Source organism: Pinus tabuliformis, chromosome 9 (genome assembly GCF_031772625.1).
Source record: "Pinus tabuliformis cultivar Carrire ecotype Pingquan chromosome 9, CPIR1, whole genome shotgun sequence".
Lineage (NCBI taxonomy): Eukaryota > Viridiplantae > Streptophyta > Pinopsida > Pinales > Pinaceae > Pinus > Pinus tabuliformis.
Window position 1 is genome coordinate 1,235,599,330 of NC_142307.1, and position 23,509 is coordinate 1,235,622,838.

The window sequence follows — 23,509 nt, forward strand, 5'->3', positions numbered from 1 at the left end:
ATATATTACCATACTAGATCACAAAACAAAAAAAATTGGAATTTAGTTAAGTCTAAGGGGTCATATTTTAATTTTTTAAATTTCTCGCAGGGTGGAAATTGGAATAAATTTTGTATATGAAATGTAATAAGTGATGTCTAAATAAGTTGTATGGGGTATGTGTGATCGAAATTACGCCTCTCACTGTCAACTTTCTACTCAAACACACTGTGAGGGGTTAAAATGTGTTCTAGACCTTCAAAACCCATTTTTCTTAAGTTTAGTGAGAAATCTGGCAATAAATTAAATAGACAAAAATAAATAGCTCCATGTGACAAAATGACTTGGAAATTGTCTCAAGTCTAAGGAATGAGTCAAAGGACAAGTGAAGGATGATTTGGCACCTTGCATCATAAATACATGGTCCACTCAAAGAAATCAAATTTCTGGCAATAAATAAGGAAGTTGCTTACTTGTAAAATTCGAATTTGTGGAGTTAATGCATATTTGAGAGGATTTGGGAGAATATTTGGCAGAGACTTTCGCGGGAAATTGTCCCCACATGTGTCTCTATCCTTCTACGCTTGTTATTTCATCATGGAATTCAATTTTGCTTGAGGGATTTTTTATGGCACTTGGGAAATTCGAATTTGCATGAAGGAGCATTGGGATTATCACTCATTTTCTTTGGAATTGTCACCATTTGCCTTGGGATTGGCTCCCAAACTTTTATAAAATAGAGTCATGGACTCTCACTATGTATCCATTGAAAATGAGCTATTGTGCTTGGGAAAACTCTTCTCTCATGTACACTCATGTTCTATTGCAATAAAAGACTTTGAGGTTCACATATGAAGTGTTGTTCTTCTTGAGCATGGTAATATCTTGATCATTGTGTTTCATTTTCTACTTATGCTATTGTGTTCATTAGTTTCCATTATGTTTTTAGAGATTTGTTAATGTGTAACTATCTCACATTGGCATTTGGTTTTGAGAGTTTGTTCTAGATAGAGAGTTTTAGATGATTTTCCAATAAATATCTAAGATCTCTTTAACATTGTATTCTTTTAACCCATGTGGATCTAATGTGTATTTGAAATTGTGTAAAAACATCTCTTGGATCAAGCTTCAAGCGTGAGGGGAAATTCTTTGAGGAATCATCTTTCTTGAGCAAGTTCATTGAAGAACCCGCATTTGTCATCTCCCAATGCCTCATCTTACAATTTTGTGTTGCAGGAATCCTTAGCTTTTAGTTTGTGTTTCAAAATCCAAATTCATTTAAAATCATTTGTCTCAATTTCTTGTGCTAATAACGATTTTATTTTGCTATTGAAGAGCATGTGGAAAATTAGGCAAGAATTTGAGTTTTGCTCCAATTCCTTAATCTAAATTTTATAGAATATTTGTAGATTATATTTACTAACATTCCTCTTTGTTTTACACTAAGTTTGAGTGTTGGTTTTGCAGAGAAAACTCAGAGTTATTTATGGGCTATACTCACCCTTTGTGTTGACAAGATTGAAGAAGCTAAAGTTTGAAACTCTAACTATTTGTTGTAGGACCCCAAGAGCACTTGAGCATCAACTTTAGGGAGGTCGTGGGCAATCTTGGACAGCAGCAAATTAGCTTGGTCGTTGGCCTTTGGGCACTTGTAATTTTCAGATTTCAAGATTTGTTCATTGGCCATTGTGGTTTCCACTTCCTGGAAGGAGATCTTGGCTCCTATAGACTCCTACTTTTGTAATTTTCCCTTTCATCTTTTGGGCAACCCATTAAGGGGTCTTCTACTCATTGTAAAAAGCTAATAAAATAACTATTTTTCTTGTGGGAGTTTGGGTTTTACCCATGGCATCTCCTCTCTCCATTTAGGGAGAGAAACATGTGGGTGGATTAAATTTTGCATTTTCTTGGTTTCCATTTTAATTGCATGCTTAAAATTTACACAACCTAATTTAATTGCAAGTGTTATTTATTTTAAAGAAATATTGAAGACACTAGTTTTATATGCTCATCTTTGATTTATGTGTTGATGGTTAATAAAGTATATTTCATTTCATATTGCTCATCATATTTGCTCATAATCTCAAATAATCCAATTGACTCTAACATCTGCTAGAAACCTCATCACCTTTTTAATTTATTTTTTCATTTAGAGACCACCCCCCTTAACTTTCCTAGGAGAGAGCTTAAATGGAGAGAGTTGGAAACAAGTGGCAGCCCCATCTCTTAGTTTTTCCACCAACCACACCTTGTGGGGTTAAGGGCTTTTATCACTCACTTAGGTGCGTGTGAGAGGTGGAAACAACATTCTTTGGCACCGTTGTCGAGGACAAGTCTTCTTGTACCTGGAAAATTGACTAATTTTTGGTTTTTGCATATTGGACTTTAGGATTAGATTCTTCCTCAAGTGGCAACTCCACTTAATTCAAATTTTGCAAGAGTTTTTACTAGGAGGCATCCAAGTGGTCTAGTTAGCCCCACTCTTGAGCCTGAAATGGTTTTAGGGAGAGGTTAAATAGACTCTCTCATAGTAGAACTCTTGCTAATCTTGGGCAAGAGGTTATTTTTTATATCCATTTGTTTTTTCAAAAACAAGTAGAGCCAAGAATCATGAATAATCTTTTTGCTCCTTGTAATTTTACTAACATAAATGGCTATCCTCACAATATCCCTGACAAGGCTATTATAAAGTTGCCTTCCTTTCAAGGTAACAATGCCATTAGTGCTACATCACATGTGAAGAACCTCAATGTTTGCATTTTTAAGTGGTGACATTGTTAACCAAGAGGATGTAAAGATGAGGCTTTTTGCAGTGTGGAAAAAGTCTGGAAAAAATCCCGATTTAATCCTAAAAACGCGACTTTTTGAACTAAACGATTTAATCCCCCGACTTTTTGGCGACTTTTTCACAAAGGAAAAAATCCCAATTTTTTCCTTATACTCCCGATTTAATTGGGAGTCGACCCAAAAAGTCTGCCTCCCTTCCCAGGCCGCGGATAAAGAGGCTGCAAAGGTGAAAAAGCTGTAAATTGAAGCTTCCATCCATGCATTTTCAAGTTATTGCATAGTATTGTTTGTCATACTTCTTGCGAGCATAGCAGTCTCATTTGTAATCTGTTAGTTATGAGGTTAAGATATGTTTTTGTTTTCAAAGGAAAAACAAATCTTTATACTTCATATTTCTAGTTAGAAAGCAAAGTATACATTGGCTAAGCCTCTAGGCTTTCAATGATCCAGACTCTAACAGCGACTGTCCCTTCAAAAGATTACAAAAGTACCAAAAGGACAGGCATACAACAGCCTTCCGTAGAAAGAACCCCACACCATCAAAAACAGTGTTACAGTTGTTGAATGCTTCCAGAAGAAACAACAAAGAGGAGGTCATGAAGATCAAATAGCAACAACCTGTCCAAAAAAAGCAAAACCAGTGCCTCAAAAAAGAACCCATTTTTCAGACAGGAACAAAGTACCTGTGAAATCTTGTGACAACAAAGATCCTTCCTGCAATGAGAGCACGTTTTGAAAAGGAATCTTCTTTAGTGGTGAACTCCCTGTAAATGTGGGCAAAGGTTATGTATCAGAAGTGGATTTTACCTCCAAGAGTTTTTGAATAATAGATGCCAAGGCTAGGTTAGTAATCTGACATCTACTGTTTTCTCAGAAAATAAGCAGCTTGGAGTCACCAAGCGTTAATTTTCACATCTACTGTGATACTCACTGTTAATTTTCATTGGATCTACCACCTGACACCTTATTACCCAAGCAGATTACAATCTACTGAATAAATGCATGACTTATTTCTTAATACAATTAGTGGAAACAAAAATTAAAAGGGGAAGAGGATCTCAGTGACTGATTACTTGATGACTTTTAGATGACTCATGATATACATTTATTATATTTTTTTTTGATATTTTGACTCTTGAGAGTTGAGACTCAGACAGGACCCAAAATTCAGGAGTTGATTCACTATTTTGATATGTGATGTAGCATTAGACTTCATATACATATTATCTATTAGCTTTCTTTACATGTTTATGTGGAAATGCATTTATTTGATGTTGTGGATACTCTAGATGTTAAGAAAAATAAATTAAAAATGAATAATTTTGTGTTTTTTTAATTTTTCCGACTTCTTACCGACTTTTTCAAAAAACTCCCGACTTTGACGAGTTTTTCAACTTTTGGACCCTTGCCGAATTAATCCCGACTTCGACTTTTTCCACATTGGCTTTTTGTCCTTTCTTTAGAAGAGGATGCTCTTGATTGGTTCACTGAGCAACCTGCTAACTCTTATGACTTATTGAGAGCTATCATTATTGCTTTCATGGAAAAATTTGGAGAGAAGAAAGAGAATAGGCACTTGATCAATGCTATTAGCAATATGAAGAAAAATGAGAATGAAACCATGGAGGAATTTAATAAGAGATTTAATGATTTGGTGAAAAGCATGCCTGCGACTGTTAAACCTCCTGATGAGTTTTTTTTGTGCTTGTATTTGGATGTTTTTGGTGTTGACATTGCTTATGAGTTAAGGAGGAAAGAGCCTGCAAATTTGGTTGTAACTCAAACTAAAGCCTTGAAGATGGAAAGGGCTAGAAAGAAATCAGGAAAATCAGAAATTCCTGGTGTCAATAGAGGGTCATCAAAGTCTCATGAATCCAAAGGGAAGGCCAAGGAAGAGAATGCACATGATCCTATCAAAGAATTAACTCAACTCATCAAAACTATGGAAGCAAATCACACTAAAGAAATGCAAGCCATGCAAAATAGGTTGGTGGCTATGGAATGATCACAAGTGCAAAGATTCCAACCTAGGCCAAATGATAGATGGCAAAAGAATAACGGCCCTCCAAAATATTATAGGCCTCCAAATCCATTAGAGTCCACCAACATGGTAGATCAAGTTCCCCCTTATTGTAGGCCATGTAATGAGTTTCATGAAGAGGCCACATGCCCATATGTAAAGAGAATTATGGAAGGTAGAATGTTAAGAGATTAACATGTAGGAACAAGTGGTCAAATCAATATGTTCTCCATGGAAGATCAAGTATACACCATTGAAAAAAATCAAGAGATTGACCATAGGCCTAATAATCTTGGGGTTGACAATATGATTGCAAATTTTGACAAAGTCACTAAGATTTTTGGGGAAAAGCCTACATCTGGACAGATTCTTGCTATGGAAAAACACAAAGGGATGACTTATTAGAGAAGGGATATTCAAAACCAAAATAATCACAAAAAAAATTATCCTCCTACTTCAAAATTAAATTTTGACTTGGGCAATTGGGTGAATAATGCAAAGGTTTCTATCCCAATAACAGAGTTTTTAGAGATACCATATCAAAGGGCAAAGTTACTAAGTGTCATTGAAGTTACTCAAAGGGAGGAAAAGCCTAATGATGACCCAGAAGACAAAAAAATTATATTGAAAAGTATGAATTGTTATGTGGGGAACGAAGATCATCAACCATTTTTTGTTTCTTTGATAGTGATTGATCGTCTTTTACACAATTGCATGATTGATTCAAGGGATTCATCAAATGTCATGACTAAGAAAGTCATGAAGCACCTCAACTTAAGGGTATCTAAGCCCTATCACAACATATGTTCAATGGATTCTAAAAGAATTGAAGTGTGTGGGATAATTAAAGATTTTACAAGTTTTCCTAGCTGCATAGCCAAACAAAATAATGACTATGGATATTGTTGTGACAGATGTTCCTGATTCATGGGGAATGCTCCTATCAAGAAAATGGGCATCAGATTTAGGTGGTAGCCTTCATAAGGACTTATCATATGCCACCATCCCTATGCTAGATAATACCTTTGTCAGGCTTGATCGGGTGTTAGAGCGAAGATATCATTTTGAAGATCCAAGGAAACCCAACAATGAAATTATGGGTCATACAAGCCAGGAAGTGATGCATTGTTGACAAATTTTCTACCACCTTTGACCAAACAAATTCAGAATGAAGAGTTTAGGCATAACACAAAAAGCCTGGGTATTTCAAATCTTCCATCAGAGCATTTTCAAGACAAGGCAGAAAGATTGACAATTTGACAGTAATTGCATCATCATCACAATCGCAGCTAACCAAGAAGAAAAGGAAAAAGAAAAAAGATATAAAAAAATGAATCACCAGCTTTGAGTAGGATCAAGCCTCAACACATTAATATCGAAAAAGGAAAAAGAAGGGGCTTGGTATATTTGAGGGCCATAAACAGATTAATATTGGGGCAAGTCAAAGTCCCAAGATAGTCAGAATTGGACAGGGCACATCAGAGAAAGAACTATGGATCTACCTGTGAGTAGGTAGGTTCCCAAGATGGATTTCACCGAAGACATTTGATGCCATGGGGCATCCTTTGTATTGTATTTCTAACATTATTCTTTGTCATTTTTGTTAAATAGTTTCATTTCTTGAATAGATTGTCATTTTTGCTCTTAAAAATATATTTCCATTTATGTACTTCTACATTTATGCATTTGATTGTATATGATGATATTTTGAACGAACACTACTGATATATGTCTTTTGTTGGTGGATGCAGATTTCAGGTTCTTGCATACTATCACCTCTTATCTAGCATGCACCCCCATGTGGAGCCAAATGTTGACCACTGGAGTGGAACCTGAATATTTTTTTAAGATTCCATGCTCAAGGGTGTATCAGAAGCTTCAATGTACCATCAGAGTTCATCATGTCATCAGAGTTTTTCAACTATACTTCTTCTTCTCGTCTTTTTTTTGTTGTACGCAAATTCCACAAGCCCTGCGGGGACAATGTAAAAGTGATACTAGTATGAGAAGTCGAGTCACGTAATAGACCTAAGTAACTTGGGACCTTGTCATCAAGTGAGTTTACTCTAGGAGTTTTTTTCACTTGGTTAATTATCATATCCTTACTAGGACTTAATAATTAATTGAGTTTTTTCCTCCAAGCATAACCCCAAAGCTGGAGTGTGCCTTGATGGTAAGGCCTTGGGTGAGTCCTAGTGTCTAGGGTCATTGTATATTACCATACTAGATCACACAAAAAAAATTGTGGAATTTGATTAGGTCCAGGGGGTCATTTTTTAATTTTTAAAATTTCCCGCAGGGTAGAAATTGGAAAAAAATTTGTATAAAAATGTAATAAGTGATGTCTAGAGAAGTTGTATGGGGTATGTTGTTGATTTGGGGTAGCATCGGATGTGCTCTAGCCACGAAACTTGGTAGAAAGGCTAAGACACGTGAGATCTCCAATACCCAGAAAGGGTTTGGGCAGATTCTAAACAGTTTGGGAGATATTAAAATAATTAATATTTTTAATGTAATCCCTAAGTCTAAACTTAGAGAAAATAAAATATTAATGTGAATCAATATAAAACTGTGTTAAAATGGTCCAAAAGTCATGGATCAAGCCAGATCTAATCTTAGCCATTGATTAGGGATTTAATCTCGGTCGTTGATTTGTCAACTAGAAAAGTATAAGAGGAGGCTTGAGGGTCACTTGGAGAACAGACTGAGGGAGACCAGTCAATTCAATTTCTGGAGCGGGGTTAGCTAAGAAATTGAACCAGTGGTTTGGTGAGCAGTCAGGAGGCAGCAAGTATGGAACAGAGAGACGGGAGATCAACGCAGAGGCAAAAAAGGCAGACGCAGGGCCAGAGGGAGCCACGTAGAGGCAGCAGAGACTGCGCAGAGCCAACAGGGCCTGTGTCATCCATGCAGAGGCTGCAGGAGTGACGCAGAAGGCCAGAGAGGTTGCGCAGAGTCTCAACAGGCTGACGCAGAGGGTTTCAGGCCACGCAGAGGTCAGTAGGGCTAACGCTGGGTTCAGAAGAAGTGTTGGAGAATTTGTCTATCTGTGGGTAAGCCAGTTTGGCACCCTATTGCACTAGAAAATTGCTAATAATAAAATCCTCGCTTGTTGCACCAGTTTTCCCACATTGGGTTTTTTCGAGGACATTAGTCCAAACTATCTGTGTCAATGTGTTGATTCTTGTGCATATGTTTGTTTATGTATTACAGTGTGATATCTGCAGCAGTATTTATTTTAATGTTTATTGAAGTAATTTCATGAATAACTTATGGTGGAATAAGTAGGAAAAGTAAATTAGTTACTGCATATATAGAATTTTCACATATGTGTGATTAAAATTACACCTCTCAGCCTCAACTTTCTATTATGACACACTTTGAGAGGTTAAAAATGTGTTCTATACCCTCAAAACCCATTTTTCCTAAGTTTAGTGGGAAATCTAACAATAAATTAAACCAGAAATAAATTAAATGGAGAAAAATAAATAGCTCCATGTGACAAAATAACATGGAAATGACTTGGAAATTATCTCAAGTCAAAGGAATGAGTCAAAGGACAAGTGGAGGATGATTTGGCACCTTGCATCATAAATACATGGCCCACTCAAGGAAATCGAATTTCTGGCAATAAATGAAGAAGTTGCTTACTTGGAAAATTCGAATTTGTGGAGTTAATGCACATTTGGGAGGATTTGGGAGAATATTTGGCAGAGATTTTTGTGGGAAATTGTCCCCACATGGGTCCCTACCCTTCTACACTTGTCATTTCATCATGGAATTCGATTTTGCTTGAGGGATTCTTGATGCCACTTGGGAAATTCGAATTTGCATGAAGGAGCATTGGGATTGTCACCCATTTGCTTTGGGATTGTCACCATTTGCCTTGGGATTGGCTCCCAAACTTCTATATAATAGAGCCATGGGCTCTCACTATGTATCTATTGAAAACGAGCTATTGTGCTTGGGAAAGCTCTGCTCTTATGTACACTCATGTTCTATTGCAATAAAAGACTTTGGAGTTCACATATAAGGTGTTGTTCTTCTTGAGCATGGTAATATCTTGATCATTGTGTTTCATTTTCTACTTATGCTATTGTGTTCATTAGTTTCCATTATGCTTTCAGAGATTTGTTAATGCGTAACTATCTCACATTGGCATTTGGTTTTGAGAGTTTGCTCTAGAGAGAGAAAGTTTTTGTTGATTTTCCAATAAATCTCTAAGATCTCTTTATCATTGTATTTTTTTTAACCCATGTGGATTTAATGTGTATTTGAATTTGTGTAGAGACATCTTTTGGATCAAGCCTTAATCGTGAGGGGAAATTCTTGGAGGAATCATCCCATTCTTGAGCAAATTCATTGAAGAACCCGCGTTTGTCATCTCCCAAGGCCTCATCATACGATTCTGTGTTGCAGGGATCCTTGGATTTTAGCTCGTGTTTCAAAATCCAAATTCATTTAAAATCATCTGTCTCAATTTCTTGTGCTAATAGCGATTTTATTTTGCTATTGAAGAGCATGTGGAAAATTAGGCAAAAATTGGAGTTTTGCTCCAATTCCTTAGTCTAAATTTTGTAGAAAATTTGTAGAGTATATTTGCTAACATTCCTCTCTTTGTTTTACACTAAGTTTAAGTGTTGGTTTTGTAGAGAAAAATCAGAGTTATTTATGGACTATGCTCACCCTTTGTGTTGACAAGATTGAAGAAGCTAAAGTTTGAAACTCTAACAATTTGTTGTAGAACCCCAAGAGCACTTGAGCATCAACTTTATGGAAGTCGTGGGCAATTTTGCACAGCAGCAAAGTAGCTTGGAAATGGGCCTTTGGGCACTTGTAATTTTTAGATTTCAAGAGTTGTTCATTGGCCATTGTGGTTTCCACTTCCTGGAAGGAGATATTGGCTCCTATAGACTCCTATTTTTGTAATTTTCCCATCCATCTTTTGGGCAACCCATTAAAGGGGTCTTCTACTCATTGTAAAAAGCTAATAAAAGAACTAATTTTCCTGTGAAAGCTTGGGTTTAACCCATAGCATCCCCTCTCTCCATTTAGGGAGAGAAACATGTGGGTGGATTAACTTTTGCATTTTCTTAGTTTCCATTTTAATTGCATACTTAAAATTTACACAACCTCACTCATCACATTTTTATTTTGTTTAGATAAGTTTGTTACAATTCAACTTAAGGCTTTGCATTCTCTATTTTATATGTTGCTTTGAGCTACAAACACTTTACTTTGAGCAATCTACTCTTCACATGCAAGCATTTCATGTTCTAGCAAACTTTATTTTTGTCTACTAATTCATTTCCGTTTAGTTTGACAAATTTGTTTCACGTATATTTAAATGCATTCTTCATTTATATGTTGCATTGTTATTTTGAATATTGGAGCAAGTTTATCTACAAGCAACTTACTTGCATCATTTCTAATTTATTTACAAGCTAATCTCCAATTGAAAGTTATATTTGCAATATATTGTTGAGCACCATTTCCTTAGTTTGAAGCATTGCAAATTTAATATTTCTTTGGGAGAACTTACTTGCATCTCATTTGGGCATTTTATATTAGCTTGCTTTCTAATTTACCTCCAAGCATTAGCTTGGTTGATAGACATTATAGGGAAAAGGCTTTCTTGGAAAATTCTTCCAACTGGTACATAGTAAAGTAAAGAGTGTGTGACCCTACAGTGATGGACGTGGTTTGTCCCCTTGTAGGAATGAAGGCACATGTTGGCTCGTAAGACTAATGGAAGGGTATCGTTAATGACACCGCTGTGTCCTCAGCCCCTCTTTCTTACAGTCACCCCAATTTTTACCCTTTGGCAAGAGTTCAAAAAAAGGATCCCTCAATTAGATTAGGCATCTAGCTTAAGATTAACCAAGATAATTGCATCTAACCTTAGATAAGTGCATTTCATTTTAACACACTTTACTTTTCAAACTATTTTACTTGCAAATCATTTATATATTTGTCATGATGAAAATGTTTTGAATTGATTATCTCACTTGGGCAAGTACCATATTGTTCATTTTGCAAAGTGAAGTTTTAGCTTGCTTCATGTTACAAGTTATTTTATTTTCCTCCTTACATGCTCTAGCATTGTGAATGATTATATTTTGAAAGCATTTCTTTGGAAGCAATTTTAAAATCTTGCTAACATCTTCTCGATTGACAAGGTTACTTGTGTTTAACTTTGAAACATTTCATTTTAGAGCAAGTGTTATTTATTTTAAAACAATATTGAAGTCACTAGCTTTATATGTTCATCTTTGAGTTATGTGTTGATGGTTATTGAAGTATATTTCATTTCATATTGCTCATCATATTTCCTCATAATCTCAAGTAATCCAATTGACTCCAACATCTCTCAGAAACCTCATCACCTTTTTAACTTAGCTTTTCATTTAAGGACCACTGCCCTTAGCTTGTCTAGGAGATAGTTTAAATGGATAGAGTTGGGAATAGATGACAGCCCCATCTCTTAGTTTTGCCGCCAACCACACCTTGTGGTCTTAAGGGTTTTTCTCACTAACTTAGGTGTGTGTGATAGGTGGCAACAACAAGTCTCACTTCTGAGGAATTGCTTTCAACTGACCTTCTTAAACTTGGTCCTTTTTGGTTCAACAAAGATAACACTTTAGCTAATCAATGATTCAGTCTGATGCTTTTGAGGAAGTTTGGACTTCTGAGATTTATACTGAGGTGCGACAGAGATTTGAGTTTTGGTCCTGAGGTCAAGATTTGCCCTACTTCGGCCCATCTGAGATATTTTCTACTCCTGAGATAGATTTTGTGGCCTTTTGGCCTCCTATAACATGACAGAGATTCTAGGGCTTCATTTTGGTACTTCATCATACCTTCTCTTTTCCTCATCCTGGTTTACTTAGCCAACATAGAGAATGATGATCTCACAATTGACTTGGCAAACTGAGAATTTCTTCAGGAGGTCAAATCTTGACCTCAATGCTTGATCTAGGACAACTAGGGCTAGATGACTTCAATTTCCAAGGCTGCTCTTTCACCATTTCTCTGATACCATGTTGATTTTACAATAGTTCTCTAATCTGATAATTGTTTCTTATAATTGATTATTTCTTACATTTATTCTTTATTATAAACAATACACAGAGAGCTTCAACAGTAAAACAAAATGCTAGAGAGACAACCACACAAGAATTTACCCTAGGAAAACCCACATGGGGGGAAAACCCAGCAATCCTTTCCTTATAAAATCAAGTCAATGAGAGAGACATCAAAGTCAAACACTAGGATTGACCTGGTCCATCCTCCTAGTCAGGTCTGCTCCACAACAGTGCCTCAGTCCTGCTGCTATCACATGACACATAGTGCTATTGACCTTAGGAGTTCGGTCCTTCCACAGGGAGCTATCATAGAGAAATTTGGCCCTTCGTGACAGAGATTTATCCAGAGAAATCTGCCTCAGAAGACATCTTTACTAGCCTCAGGTTCAACTTCTTGACCTCAGATTTGTCTTGTTCTTGACTCAGATTGCTCGCCTCAGACAGAATCTAATTCTTTCATAGAAGGTGAATTGCTTGCCAAATGGGGGAGGACAAATGCCAATATATAGGTTTCTTCCTTGCCGAATGGTTGCCTTCCCAGGCTGAGCAGACTTTGACTAGGAGGGGGCCAACCTGGCTCTTTTGGAGCCAAAAATTCCATCTCAAATTCAAATTTTCTTCATTTGAAATGAGCATGAAAAACATGCTTTGCAATATTTTTCTTTTGACCAAAGCATGAAGAACACGCTTTAATAAATTGACACAAGGATGAAGAACATGCTTAAAAATAAAATAAATATATAAATGATAAAATTCTACATAATGAAGGCCAACCATAGTTACAAAATTCAGCAAGTTATCATTGGACACCAAGTGATTTTAATTGTTAAATTGTGAAGGTAAAATAAACTTCAATCTCCATTATCATTGAAACTCTAGCATGTACATGTGTGTTTTTTCTAAGAAAAATTACATTTCCAAGCTGCAAGCCAAACAGTTCTGGAAACTTAGAACCATCAGAACATGAAAAGGGAAAAATCTCAACACATACCAAGCCTGTAACTCAGTAATGACAGCTTTTACAAGATCAGATGGAAAATTCTTTCCCAATAGCTTCTTTCTCAGTTGAGATGCTGTCAATGGTCTGCACTCAGAAACAAGTAGTCAGTAAGAAGAAAAATAATCTTTCAAAAGTCCTAAGAACATGGTCCATCACTGAGATGCTTTAACAAGACAAGATATTTGATTAATAGAAAATGCCTAAAGAATGTAATCTTCTTTGATTTTCTAAATAACAGCAATAATAAAATTAGATCATTTTCAGGCACTCTACCGTATTTGGAGCCGGCTTTCCAAACTAGAATATGTTAGGGGTGGGGAGAAATCATAGGACAGAAAACTAGCCGTTAGAAAAAGTAAATAGCCGGAATAGGGGAAACCTTAATATGGTTTTCTATAAAATTACATAGAGAGAACTTTTCATGCTTTAAGGGGGAGGTACGAGTAAATAGGAATTAATGGCAGCAGTTGGTGGTAGATATAGGAAAAATAGTGTAGTCATCACAGTGAGTTGCCATAATCAATGGAATATGTGCTGTGTAATCAAGTGCACCTTTGTTTAAAAGCTTGTCTTTGTTTATTTATCACTTCATTATGGTTATGGTAGCCTGGAAATTGTCTATGTTTACTGTTATGAACTTTTGGCTACTGTCCCTTGGAGCCATTGTATTAAGGAGATGAAAAGGTATTGTTTTCCTACAAAAGCATATGCATCATCTCATGTAAATAAAAGAAAAGAGACAACCTTCAGAACATACTATATATGCAATCAACAGCAAAACCATAGCACAAATGAGTATGATGACAAGCATTTCAAGGAAATCAGCTTAAAGGGGTCCTAGTGCTGTTGTTTGAAAAGAGAATAAACAACCAGTCGAGATAGCTCCAATTTAGAGCATTTTGACCCTTATGTTGTCAAGAATTAACTGAAAAGGCTTTCTATTGCTAGTCAAGCTAGATGGTTTGAGATGTTTATGATTTAGCATCAAAGGCACACTACTTCAAGGAGGAGTGTTATGAATAAAATATATAAAAACAATAATCATAATAATAATTAATTAACTAATAATTAGTTACTGAAGAGGCATACCTTGAAGGACATGACCGTTGGGGCTCCTGCCTAGGTATATAAGTGGGCACTCATTTGTAATCATATCATATCTCTTGTACGTTCAACATTTCTTATATAAAATATAATACTTGTCCTATGATGGACATTCTTATATTCCAAATATTCTAAATATTCTGCTGCGTATACAAACCTTGTTCGTTACATTGGTATCAAAGTTGCATTCTCCAATCCTAGCCTTTGGCCATCAATCTTCGTCAACTTTGTTGTCGTTGCAATCGAAGCGTTTTGCTACACAGCATTTGGAGATTCTACATTTCGTTGGGTTCAACAATCGGGCTTTTGGCCATAAAAAAAAATAAAAATAATATATATACATAACATAACAAAATAAATAGATATATGAGAAAAATATTATAGGAAAAAAAATATTATAAAAAAAATCATAAATATATATATATATAGAAAAAAAAGAACAAAAAAAAATGTTATATATTAAAAAAAAAAAAAAAAAAAAAAAAAATTGGAAAAAAATATATATAAATATAATAGACAGTCACAGCCGCCTTTTTACTATCGTTGTCGCCGACCTGCAACAACAGTCGTTGTCATCATCTGTTCATGCCACCCAACGGTCGACTGCAGCCCGCACTTTCCACCCTACCCTGTTGTTGAAACACCTTGTCTGTCGCTCAACAAACCCACACCACCATTGTCTACTCTTACCACCACCAACACCATCACCAACAATTACCTCGCTCCTCTGCCTCGCTGCTGCGTTCGATCACGAACAGCCGCTGCAAGTGATTCTGCCCAACCACCTGTTGTCGCTACATTCAATCCCAACCAGTCGTTGCATCCGCACCCTCCACCCGCAAAGTTTTGTACAATACTTTCTCTTACAACTATGATCCTGCCATCTATAGTTGTTGCTTCACGAAAATCAAGCTTGTCCACATTTTCTATTTGCAAAACAAAAAATAATCGCAAAACCATCGGTCAAAGATTATACGATCAACACGACGAAACCCATATTGAACGTCACGATTGTACATAAGAGGGCACAACCATTTATAGTCACAGCGTTAATCCAATACGACGCTTGGGCCAATGGAATTCAAGACTTGAATTCAACATAAAAGTTGTGGTGAAAGGGTATTCATCATATATATATATACATACATACATACATACATACATATATATGTATGTATATATATATATATATATATATATATATATATATATGTGTGTGTGTGTATGTATGTATAAATATATATATATATATATATATGTATGTATGTATGTATGTATGTATATATATATATATACATACATACATATATATATATATAAAGTTCATCAAATAAAATAAATTATACAAGTCCCTGACCTTAAATAAATATTAGAAGGAATGCTCATTTCTCAAATACATAAATCAGTCCCTAAGTTTCACTTTAACCTTCAAGTTATAAAGTGACCATTATATCAAAAATACTTTTCTTTAAAGTAATAAAAATGAGGAGAGAAGTGGCATTATTATTAAAAATACGGAGTATCATTATATTACAGTGGTGCACTCACATTTTGTGCACCTGCTAATAATATAATAAAAGAAGGGAATTCAAGACTAAGTTTTAGTGTGGAACTATCAACTATGAGTTCCACAGATAATTCTACAGTTTGGACCAAATATTCGTTTTGTAAAACAAATTTTGAGCATTCATCAATTTTTAAAAATCACACGACATTTTGTCCAACATGTTAGAAATTGTTTATTATGGAAGAATATCAAGATATTACACAAACACAAATTAAAAGATTAAAAGAAGAACTCGTAGAACTTCAACAAAAACACGAGGCATCGAAAAAGAAATATAAAGGTCTCAAAGATCTATTTTACGAAGAATCAATAGAAAATAATGGAGAAATTTTGCCTCTAAGAGACCATAGTCAAAAATTACTTGAGAAAGTCAAGAAGTCCAAAGCTACAAAGAAAAAATTAGAAGAAGAAAATGAATGTTTCAAGAATAAATTCAACGAAAATCTATAAGAAACAGAAGAAGAAAATTTGCGCTTAAAAAACCTTAATCAAAAGTTATTAGAACAAATCAAAGATTTAAGAGATGAAAAGATACAACATCAAAACACTAAAAATAAGGTTAATGAATCAGAAACTGAAGAACCCTTACATCTCAAAAATCATAATCAAAGTCGACTCGCTCAAATTAAGAAACTTAAAAATAATAAGAAATCATTGAAGAAAAAATTAAAAGAACTTATCACGAAAGAAGTATCGAAATCCTCAAATGCAACAGCTCAATTTGAAGAAAAAGGAACGAATATCAATCTAGTCAATATCACAACTCAAGAAAATGAAAAAATAGTTGAGGCAAAAACATATTCAGATGTTGCAGTTCAAACAACAAAAATTCCCAGTGAAGATTATGTAACCAACTCAAAAACATCAATACCTAAAGTAAATTAGGAAATTGACACACGCATGATAAGGGAAAATCAAATCACAAGAACTCCTTATTATTGAAATTTGGGGCGGCTATGGGATGAATTTCCCCAAGAGAAACCCACCTTGCCAAAAATAGAATTTAATTTGGGTAAAGGAAATTATTATTTGGCTCCATACGAGCCAAATAGATTTGAATTTGTGTTTTACCTCTAAAAATACAAGTTGGCCTCATAATATTCATGTCGGCCTACCGCAATGGTCGTGACCTTTCGCATATGGAAACAACTATAAATTGGCACCTATTATCCTTAATTTGGCATTCAATTTTGGTCTTCATCTTGATTTGAAATTTGGTGGCAAGGAAGCTTATTCTCTACAGCGTATTGTAGCATCTCTCTGCGACCTAATGGTGGCTATCTCTACGGCCTAATGATGGAATCTTTGCGGCATATCTGTGACACTCTTTGCGGCCTATCTCTATACTATTGCGGCCATCTTTGTGGGTCGAATATTCTAAGTTTACTATAGGAGGGTCGAGCCCTAATTGGTAACATATTTGAAGTTGATTTTGGCTTGGAACAGTTGTAGAGTTATCACCGAATTACCGTGAAAGATAGCGCAAAATTTTTTGGCCTTGAAGGGGAAGAAAGCGCAGTTTTTGGAGGTGACTTGGACTGCAGACTTAGGGCTGATGTAAGCCCTAACTAGGGCTGAGAATCTCTGATCTATGTGATCAGGGCCAAGGTGTAAGAAGACAGCAAAGAGGTCTTCCAAGCAAGTTATGTGGTCTCTCTCTTTGTTTATTCCTAGTTGCTCAGATTGTATGGTATTGTGAAGGGTTGTAAGAAAGCTCCTAGGAGAGACCTAGTCCAGTGATCAAAGAGGCAGATATATCACTGAGTATGAATAGTACTGTGAAGCTCTTTGAAGGCCCTAGTCCTTTGAGTTGCAAAGGTCATCTTCAGAGGTATTTGTATAATGGATGATAGTGACCTTATAATTATGATGCATAGAAGTGTTGTATGGTTGTGTTCTCATGTCAGAATGATATATGTCGGAAGTACGTGTTCGTATATGATAAAGTTTGACTATAATATATAGCAGTATCCTTATGGCAGTGATGGCAGTATCCTTATGACAGTGGTGTCCCTATGATAGTAATGTATATGACTGTAATGTTTGAGCAATGGCTTTTGTTCTTATATCAATAATGTATGGCAGTGTATTTATGACAGAGATGTGTGACAATGTTCTAAGGGCAATGTCCTTATGACTAAGTTGTGTGGTAGTATCCCTGCATGGCAAAACCTCTATGGTAGTAACAATGAATTCCTTTATGACAGTGACAATGATGTATGTAGTATGACAGTGACAGCGATGTATGTTTGTGAAAATTCTATCCCTGCAACAACTGATTTACTTTACCTACTTATTTTCCAATAAGTTATTTATGAAATCCCTTCAATAGACATTAAAATAAATTCCGCTGCAAATATCACACCATAATACATAAACAAACGCATGCACAAAAATCAACACATTGACACAGATATTTTGGACAACAATCCCCGAAAAAACCCAATGTGGGAAAACCGGTGCAGCAAGGGAGGATTTTATTATTCAACAATTCTTCAGTACAACAGGGTGTCAAACTAACTTACCCAGCAGAGAGAAAAATTCTCCAGCTCTTCTCCCAATCTCAGCGTCAGCCTAGCTAACCTCTGCGTAGCTCCCAGACACTCTGCGTCAGCCCCTGCCTCTCTGCGTCAGCACTGGGCCTCTTTGCGTCACCCACGTAGGCCCTCCAGTGACTACGCAGTCTGCTGCTGCCTCTGCGTCTGCCTCTCCAACCTCTACGTTGGTCTTCTCATGCTGCTCCCGACTTTCTGTTCTGTACTTGATGCCTCCTGCTTCTCTTCGACCACTAGTTCAAATTTCTCAGCTAACCCCGCTCCAGAAATTGAACTGACTGGTCTCCCTCAGTGTGTCCTCCAACTGACCCTCGAGCTTCTTCTTATACTTTTCTCGTTGGTCCATCAATAGCCAAGATTAAAACTCTAATCAACAGCTAAGATTAGATTTGGCTTGATCCATGACTTTTGGACACTTCTAACCCAGTTTTATATTAATACCCATTAATATTTTATTTTTCCTAAGTTTAGACTAAGGAACTCCATTAAAAATATTAATTATTTTAATATCTCCCAAACCGGTTAGAATCTGCCCAAACCATTTCTGGGTCTTGGAGATGTCATGTGCTTTAGCCTCTCCATCAATTTTCATGGCTAGAGCACATCCAATGCTACCCCAAATCAACACTCCCTCTTAGCGAGGACTATGCTCTAGTAATACTCCTTACTGAGTATCACCCTGATCATCCAGCATCGGTCCCTATGCTGATGCTAGGCCTCCCTGCCCAACATCCTCTGCACTCTTGCATCCTGTACTGCTGCCCATGGTCCTGCCACTGCCACTGCTGCATCTGTACAGCAGCTCCCTTTACATCCGTGCTGCTACTGGTCCTTTCTTCCAACACTGCATCTGCACTGCAACTCCCTCTGCCACGTTGCACCGTGCTACTGCTGACTGCTATCGCACTGCAACATCACCCCCATTTCTGCTACTGAAATGGATTCTTTATCATCCCCATATTTTCCCTGAAATAATCGAACTTTGTTCTTCCAAGGGCCTTGGTGAGAATGTCTACCACCTGTTCTCCTGTAGGAGTGTAGCTCAACTGTACAACTCCTCGTTGGACATAGTCTCTAACAAAGTGACACCGGATATCAATATGCTTTGACCGATCATGAAACACTGGTATCTAAGAGAGCTTGATGCAACTCTGATTATCGCACATGATCCTGGTCGCCTCCGTTTTTCTTCGGAATAGGTTCACAAGCAGTTTTCTAAGCCATATGGCCTCACACGAAGTTGTGCTTGCCACCATATATTCTGCCTCAGATGAGCTCAGAGCCATGGACTTTTGTTTCCTACTGCACCAGGAGGTCATTCCTGGTCCAATGTTGAAATAGTACCCAGAGGTACTTTTCTGATCCACTAAACTTCCTGCCCAATCTGCATCGGTAAATCCACTCAATCTGATATCCTTACTCCAAGTGTACAAGAGTCCATAATCGATTGTTCCCTGTAAATACCTAAGAACATGTTTGGTTGTTGCCCAGTGCACCCTCTTCGGTTCGACCATGAACTGACTGAGGGTGTTGACAGCGTAGCAAATGTCTGGCCTGGTATTGACCAGATACATCAGGGACCCTATGAGCTGCCTGTATAAGGTGGGATCAACATCCTTGTCTTCTGATGCATCAATCTTCTTCCAGTTGGTGATCATTGGAGTAGCCATGGGTATACAGTCCTCCATCTTGAATCTCTTCGGGATTTCTGTAGCATATCTCCCTTGCCCAAGGAACATCTCTCCCTTTTGCTGCCAAACTTCCAACCCTTAGGAAATAATGCATTCGTCCCAAATCCTTCATATCGAATTCTGTGGCTAGATTCTTCTTGCAATCCTCAATGAGCCTGGATGATCCTGTCAAAAAGAGATCATCCACATACAATACTAAGATTAGCAGCTCATTCTCTACAACCAGATAGTAGAGATTTGGATCTGCATCACTCTTGACAAATCCCATCTTCTGCAAGTAGCCATCGATTCGACCATACCATGCTCTAGGTGCCTGTTTTAGCCCATACAAGGATTTCTTCAACTTGCATACATGAGACTTCTTCTCATGTGTCTCAAAGCCCTCTGGTTGTTCAATGTATACCTCTTCTTCTATCACCTCATTCAGAAATGTTGTTTTGACATCCATCTGATAGATCTCCCACCCCATCTGTGCTGCAAGAGATATCACGATTCTAATAGATGTATACTTGGCTATCGGGGCGAAGGTCTCTTCGTAGTCAATTCCTTCCTTGTGAGCATACCCCTTAGCCACAAACCTGGCTTTATATTTCTCTACACTGTCGTCTGCAGTGTATTTGATCTTGTAGATCCATCTCGAACCTACCACTGATCTGTCTTGAGGCCTTGGCAATTCCTCCCAAACAGCATTCACCATTATGGAGTTGTACTCTAACATCGCATCTAGCCAAACCTGATGTTGAGCTGCCTCCTGGAAACTAGCAGGCTCCCCATCCTGAGCTACCAATGTCTGATATCTATCTGGCTGTTTTCGTTCCCTCTTATTGTTTCTTGGCACACCGATGAAGTCCTCTGCATCTCGTAGAATCTGAAGAAGTTCCCTGCTAGTTCTTCCTTTGCCAGCAGGTGCTTCTGTTAGCTCCTCCTCATCTTGTGAATCTTCCTGACCCGAGGAAGAATTCTTTACTTCCGTTGGTTGAAGAGGTTTAACCAACGGCTCCTCTTTTGACTGCTCCTCGGAAGGCATTTCACGAGATTTTCTAAAAGCCCTGTCCTCCATGAACTTCACATCTCGTCGAACCACTACCTTCATGCTCCTTGGAAGATAGATTCTATATGCCTTAGTAGTCTCGCTATATCACACTAGATACCCTTTTTCCGCAGTTTGATCCGGCTTTTTCCTCTTTTCCTCAGGTACGCGGCAATATGCTAAACTCCCAAATATCCTAAAATCACTGACTTCAGGCGTTTTCCCTGTGAAAACTTTCTCTAGAGTAATCTTGCCCAATGCCCAATGAGGAGTCCTGTTCTGAACATAGACTGTTGTGTTGCATGCTTCCACCCACAGGAATTTTGGCATATCCTGATCATACATCATGGCCCTAGCTGCTTCTACAATAGTCCCGTTCTTCCTTTCTGCTACTCCATTCTGCTCCGGATTGTAAGGAGTTGTCCATTGTCTTCTGATGCCCTCCTTAGCGCAAAAATCAGTGAAGTCCTTATCGACATAATCTCCACCATTATCTGAGCGCAAAACTTTTATTTTCTTCCCAATCAAATTCTCCACCAGAGCCTTGAACTCTTTGAATCGACAGAAAACCTCGTCCTTGGTTTTCAGAAAATAAATCCAAGTTTTCCTTGAGTGGTCATCAATGAAGGTAAGGAAGTACTCAGCACCACTAAGACCTTTAGTGGACACAGGTCCGCAGATATCTGAGTGTATCAATCCTAGTACACTCTTGGCTCTGTTTTTACTTCTAGGAAATGCTGCTTTGGCATACTTTCCTAGAGCACATCCTCTGCATACATCATCTTCTTCCGTACTAAGATCCGGGACTCCTGTTACAGTGCTCCTGAGAATTATCAGAGCCCCATGGTGCAAATGTCCCATTCTTTTGTGCCATAGTTCGTTCAAATCTGTCTCCAGGATTGCCTATTAGTGCCATTGGTGATTCTAGTTGTAGTCTATACAGCCTGTTACTTTTGATCCCGATCTGCACTTTCTTTTTCTAGCTCGGGTGTTTCACGTATACTTTCTCCCTGATGAAGAAGACGTCATAGCCTTTACCTTGAAGTTGCGACATGGAAAGTAAATTCATCCCCAATCCTGGTACATGCAGCATATTGGTAGCACGCAACCGCTCTCCCGATTCTGTTTGAAAAAATATGGTACCCCTCCCTACTGGAGTACACTTTGCCTTGTTCCCCATGGTGATCTGAAAGTTCATCTTCTCCTCCCAATAATCTGAGAAACATTCTCGAATTCCTGTCATATGCCAAGAGGCTCCACTGTCTATATACCATACCTCTGATGATGCAGAACTAGTCATACAAGCCACTTCTTCTTCCAGCCTGGAAGCCAACATAGAGAAATCAAAATCACTTTCTCTTATGCAATTTTCTGAAAATCTGTGCGAGTCTCCTTATGTAGATGCCTCTGCATCATGGTCTCGACCCATAATTGATTTTCCCTTCCTGTCTTTGATACCATGTGAAAATTCTATCACTGCAACAACTGGTTAACTTTACCTACTTGTTTTCCAATAAGTTATTTATGAAATTCCTTCAATAAACATTAAAATAAATTATGTTGCAGATATCACACCATAATACAAAAACAAATACATGCACAAGAATCAACACATCGACACAGATATTTTGGACAACAATCCCTGGAAAAACCCAATGTGGGAAAACCGGTGCAGCAAGGGAGGATTTTATTATTCAACAATTCTTCAGTACAACAGGGTGCCAAGCTGGCTTACCCAACAGAGAGAAAAATTCTCCAGTTCTTCTCCCAGTCTCAGCGTCAGGCTGGCTGACCTCTGCGTAGCTCCCAGACACTCTGCGTCAGCCCCTGCCTCTTTGCGTCACCCTCACAGGCCCTGACTGCGCAGAATGTTGCTGCATCTGCGTCTGCCTGAGAGGCTCTGCGTCTACCTCTCCAACCTCTGCGTTGGTCTTCTAGTGCTGCTCCCAACTCTCTGTTCTGTACTTGATGCCTCCTGCTGCTCTCCAGACCACTAGTTCGAATTTCTCAGCTAACCCCGCTCCAAAAATTGAACTGACTGGTCTCCGTCAGTGTGTCCTCCAATTGACCCTCAAGCTTATTCTTATACTTTTCTCGTTGGTCCATCAACAACCGAGATTAAATCTCTAATCAACGGCTAAGATTAGATTTGGCTTGATCCATGACTTTTGGACACTTCTAACCCAGTTTTATATTAATACCCATTAATATTTTATTATTCCTAGGTTTAGACTTAGGAACTCAAGTAAAAATATTAATTATTTTAATATCTCCCAAACCGGTTAGAATCTGCCGAAACCATTTCTGGGTCTGGGAGATCTCATGTGCTTTAGCCTCTCCACCAATTTTCATGGATAGAGCACATCCGATGCTACCCCAAATCAACAATGTTGTTCTCTTATGACTATGGTGTGTGACAGTGTCCTTATGACAATGACATCAGGAATACTTGACAAATACATGTGATACTTGTGAGTCATGACAGTGATATGGAGGCCTGTGTATGCCTCTTTAATATACTTGTCTGCTACCATCTCAGGAGGATCTTGTATGATCTTGGATTGGCCTAGGAGGCCTAATGTATTGGATGTTGAAAGATGTGTCTCATACTTATTGTATTTTGTATCTCAGATGAACATTTGATGAATATCTAAGAAGAAGAATTTCATTGGGTTTTCCACCTTGTGGGGT

At 37.6% G+C, this 23,509-nt stretch overlaps 1 protein-coding gene across 1 annotated transcript in view; it reads right to left on the minus strand.

Moving 5' to 3' along the window:
- The window catches only part of LOC149153018 (uncharacterized), a 206,223-nt gene that overhangs the window by 26,133 nt on the left and 156,581 nt on the right, over nt 1-23,509 (minus strand). Inside the window, exon 3 of the mRNA XM_089439688.1 lies at nt 12,863-12,955. Within this exon, the coding sequence (XP_089295814.1) occupies nt 12,863-12,955 (93 nt within the window). The remainder of the gene's footprint in view (nt 1-12,862; nt 12,956-23,509) is intronic.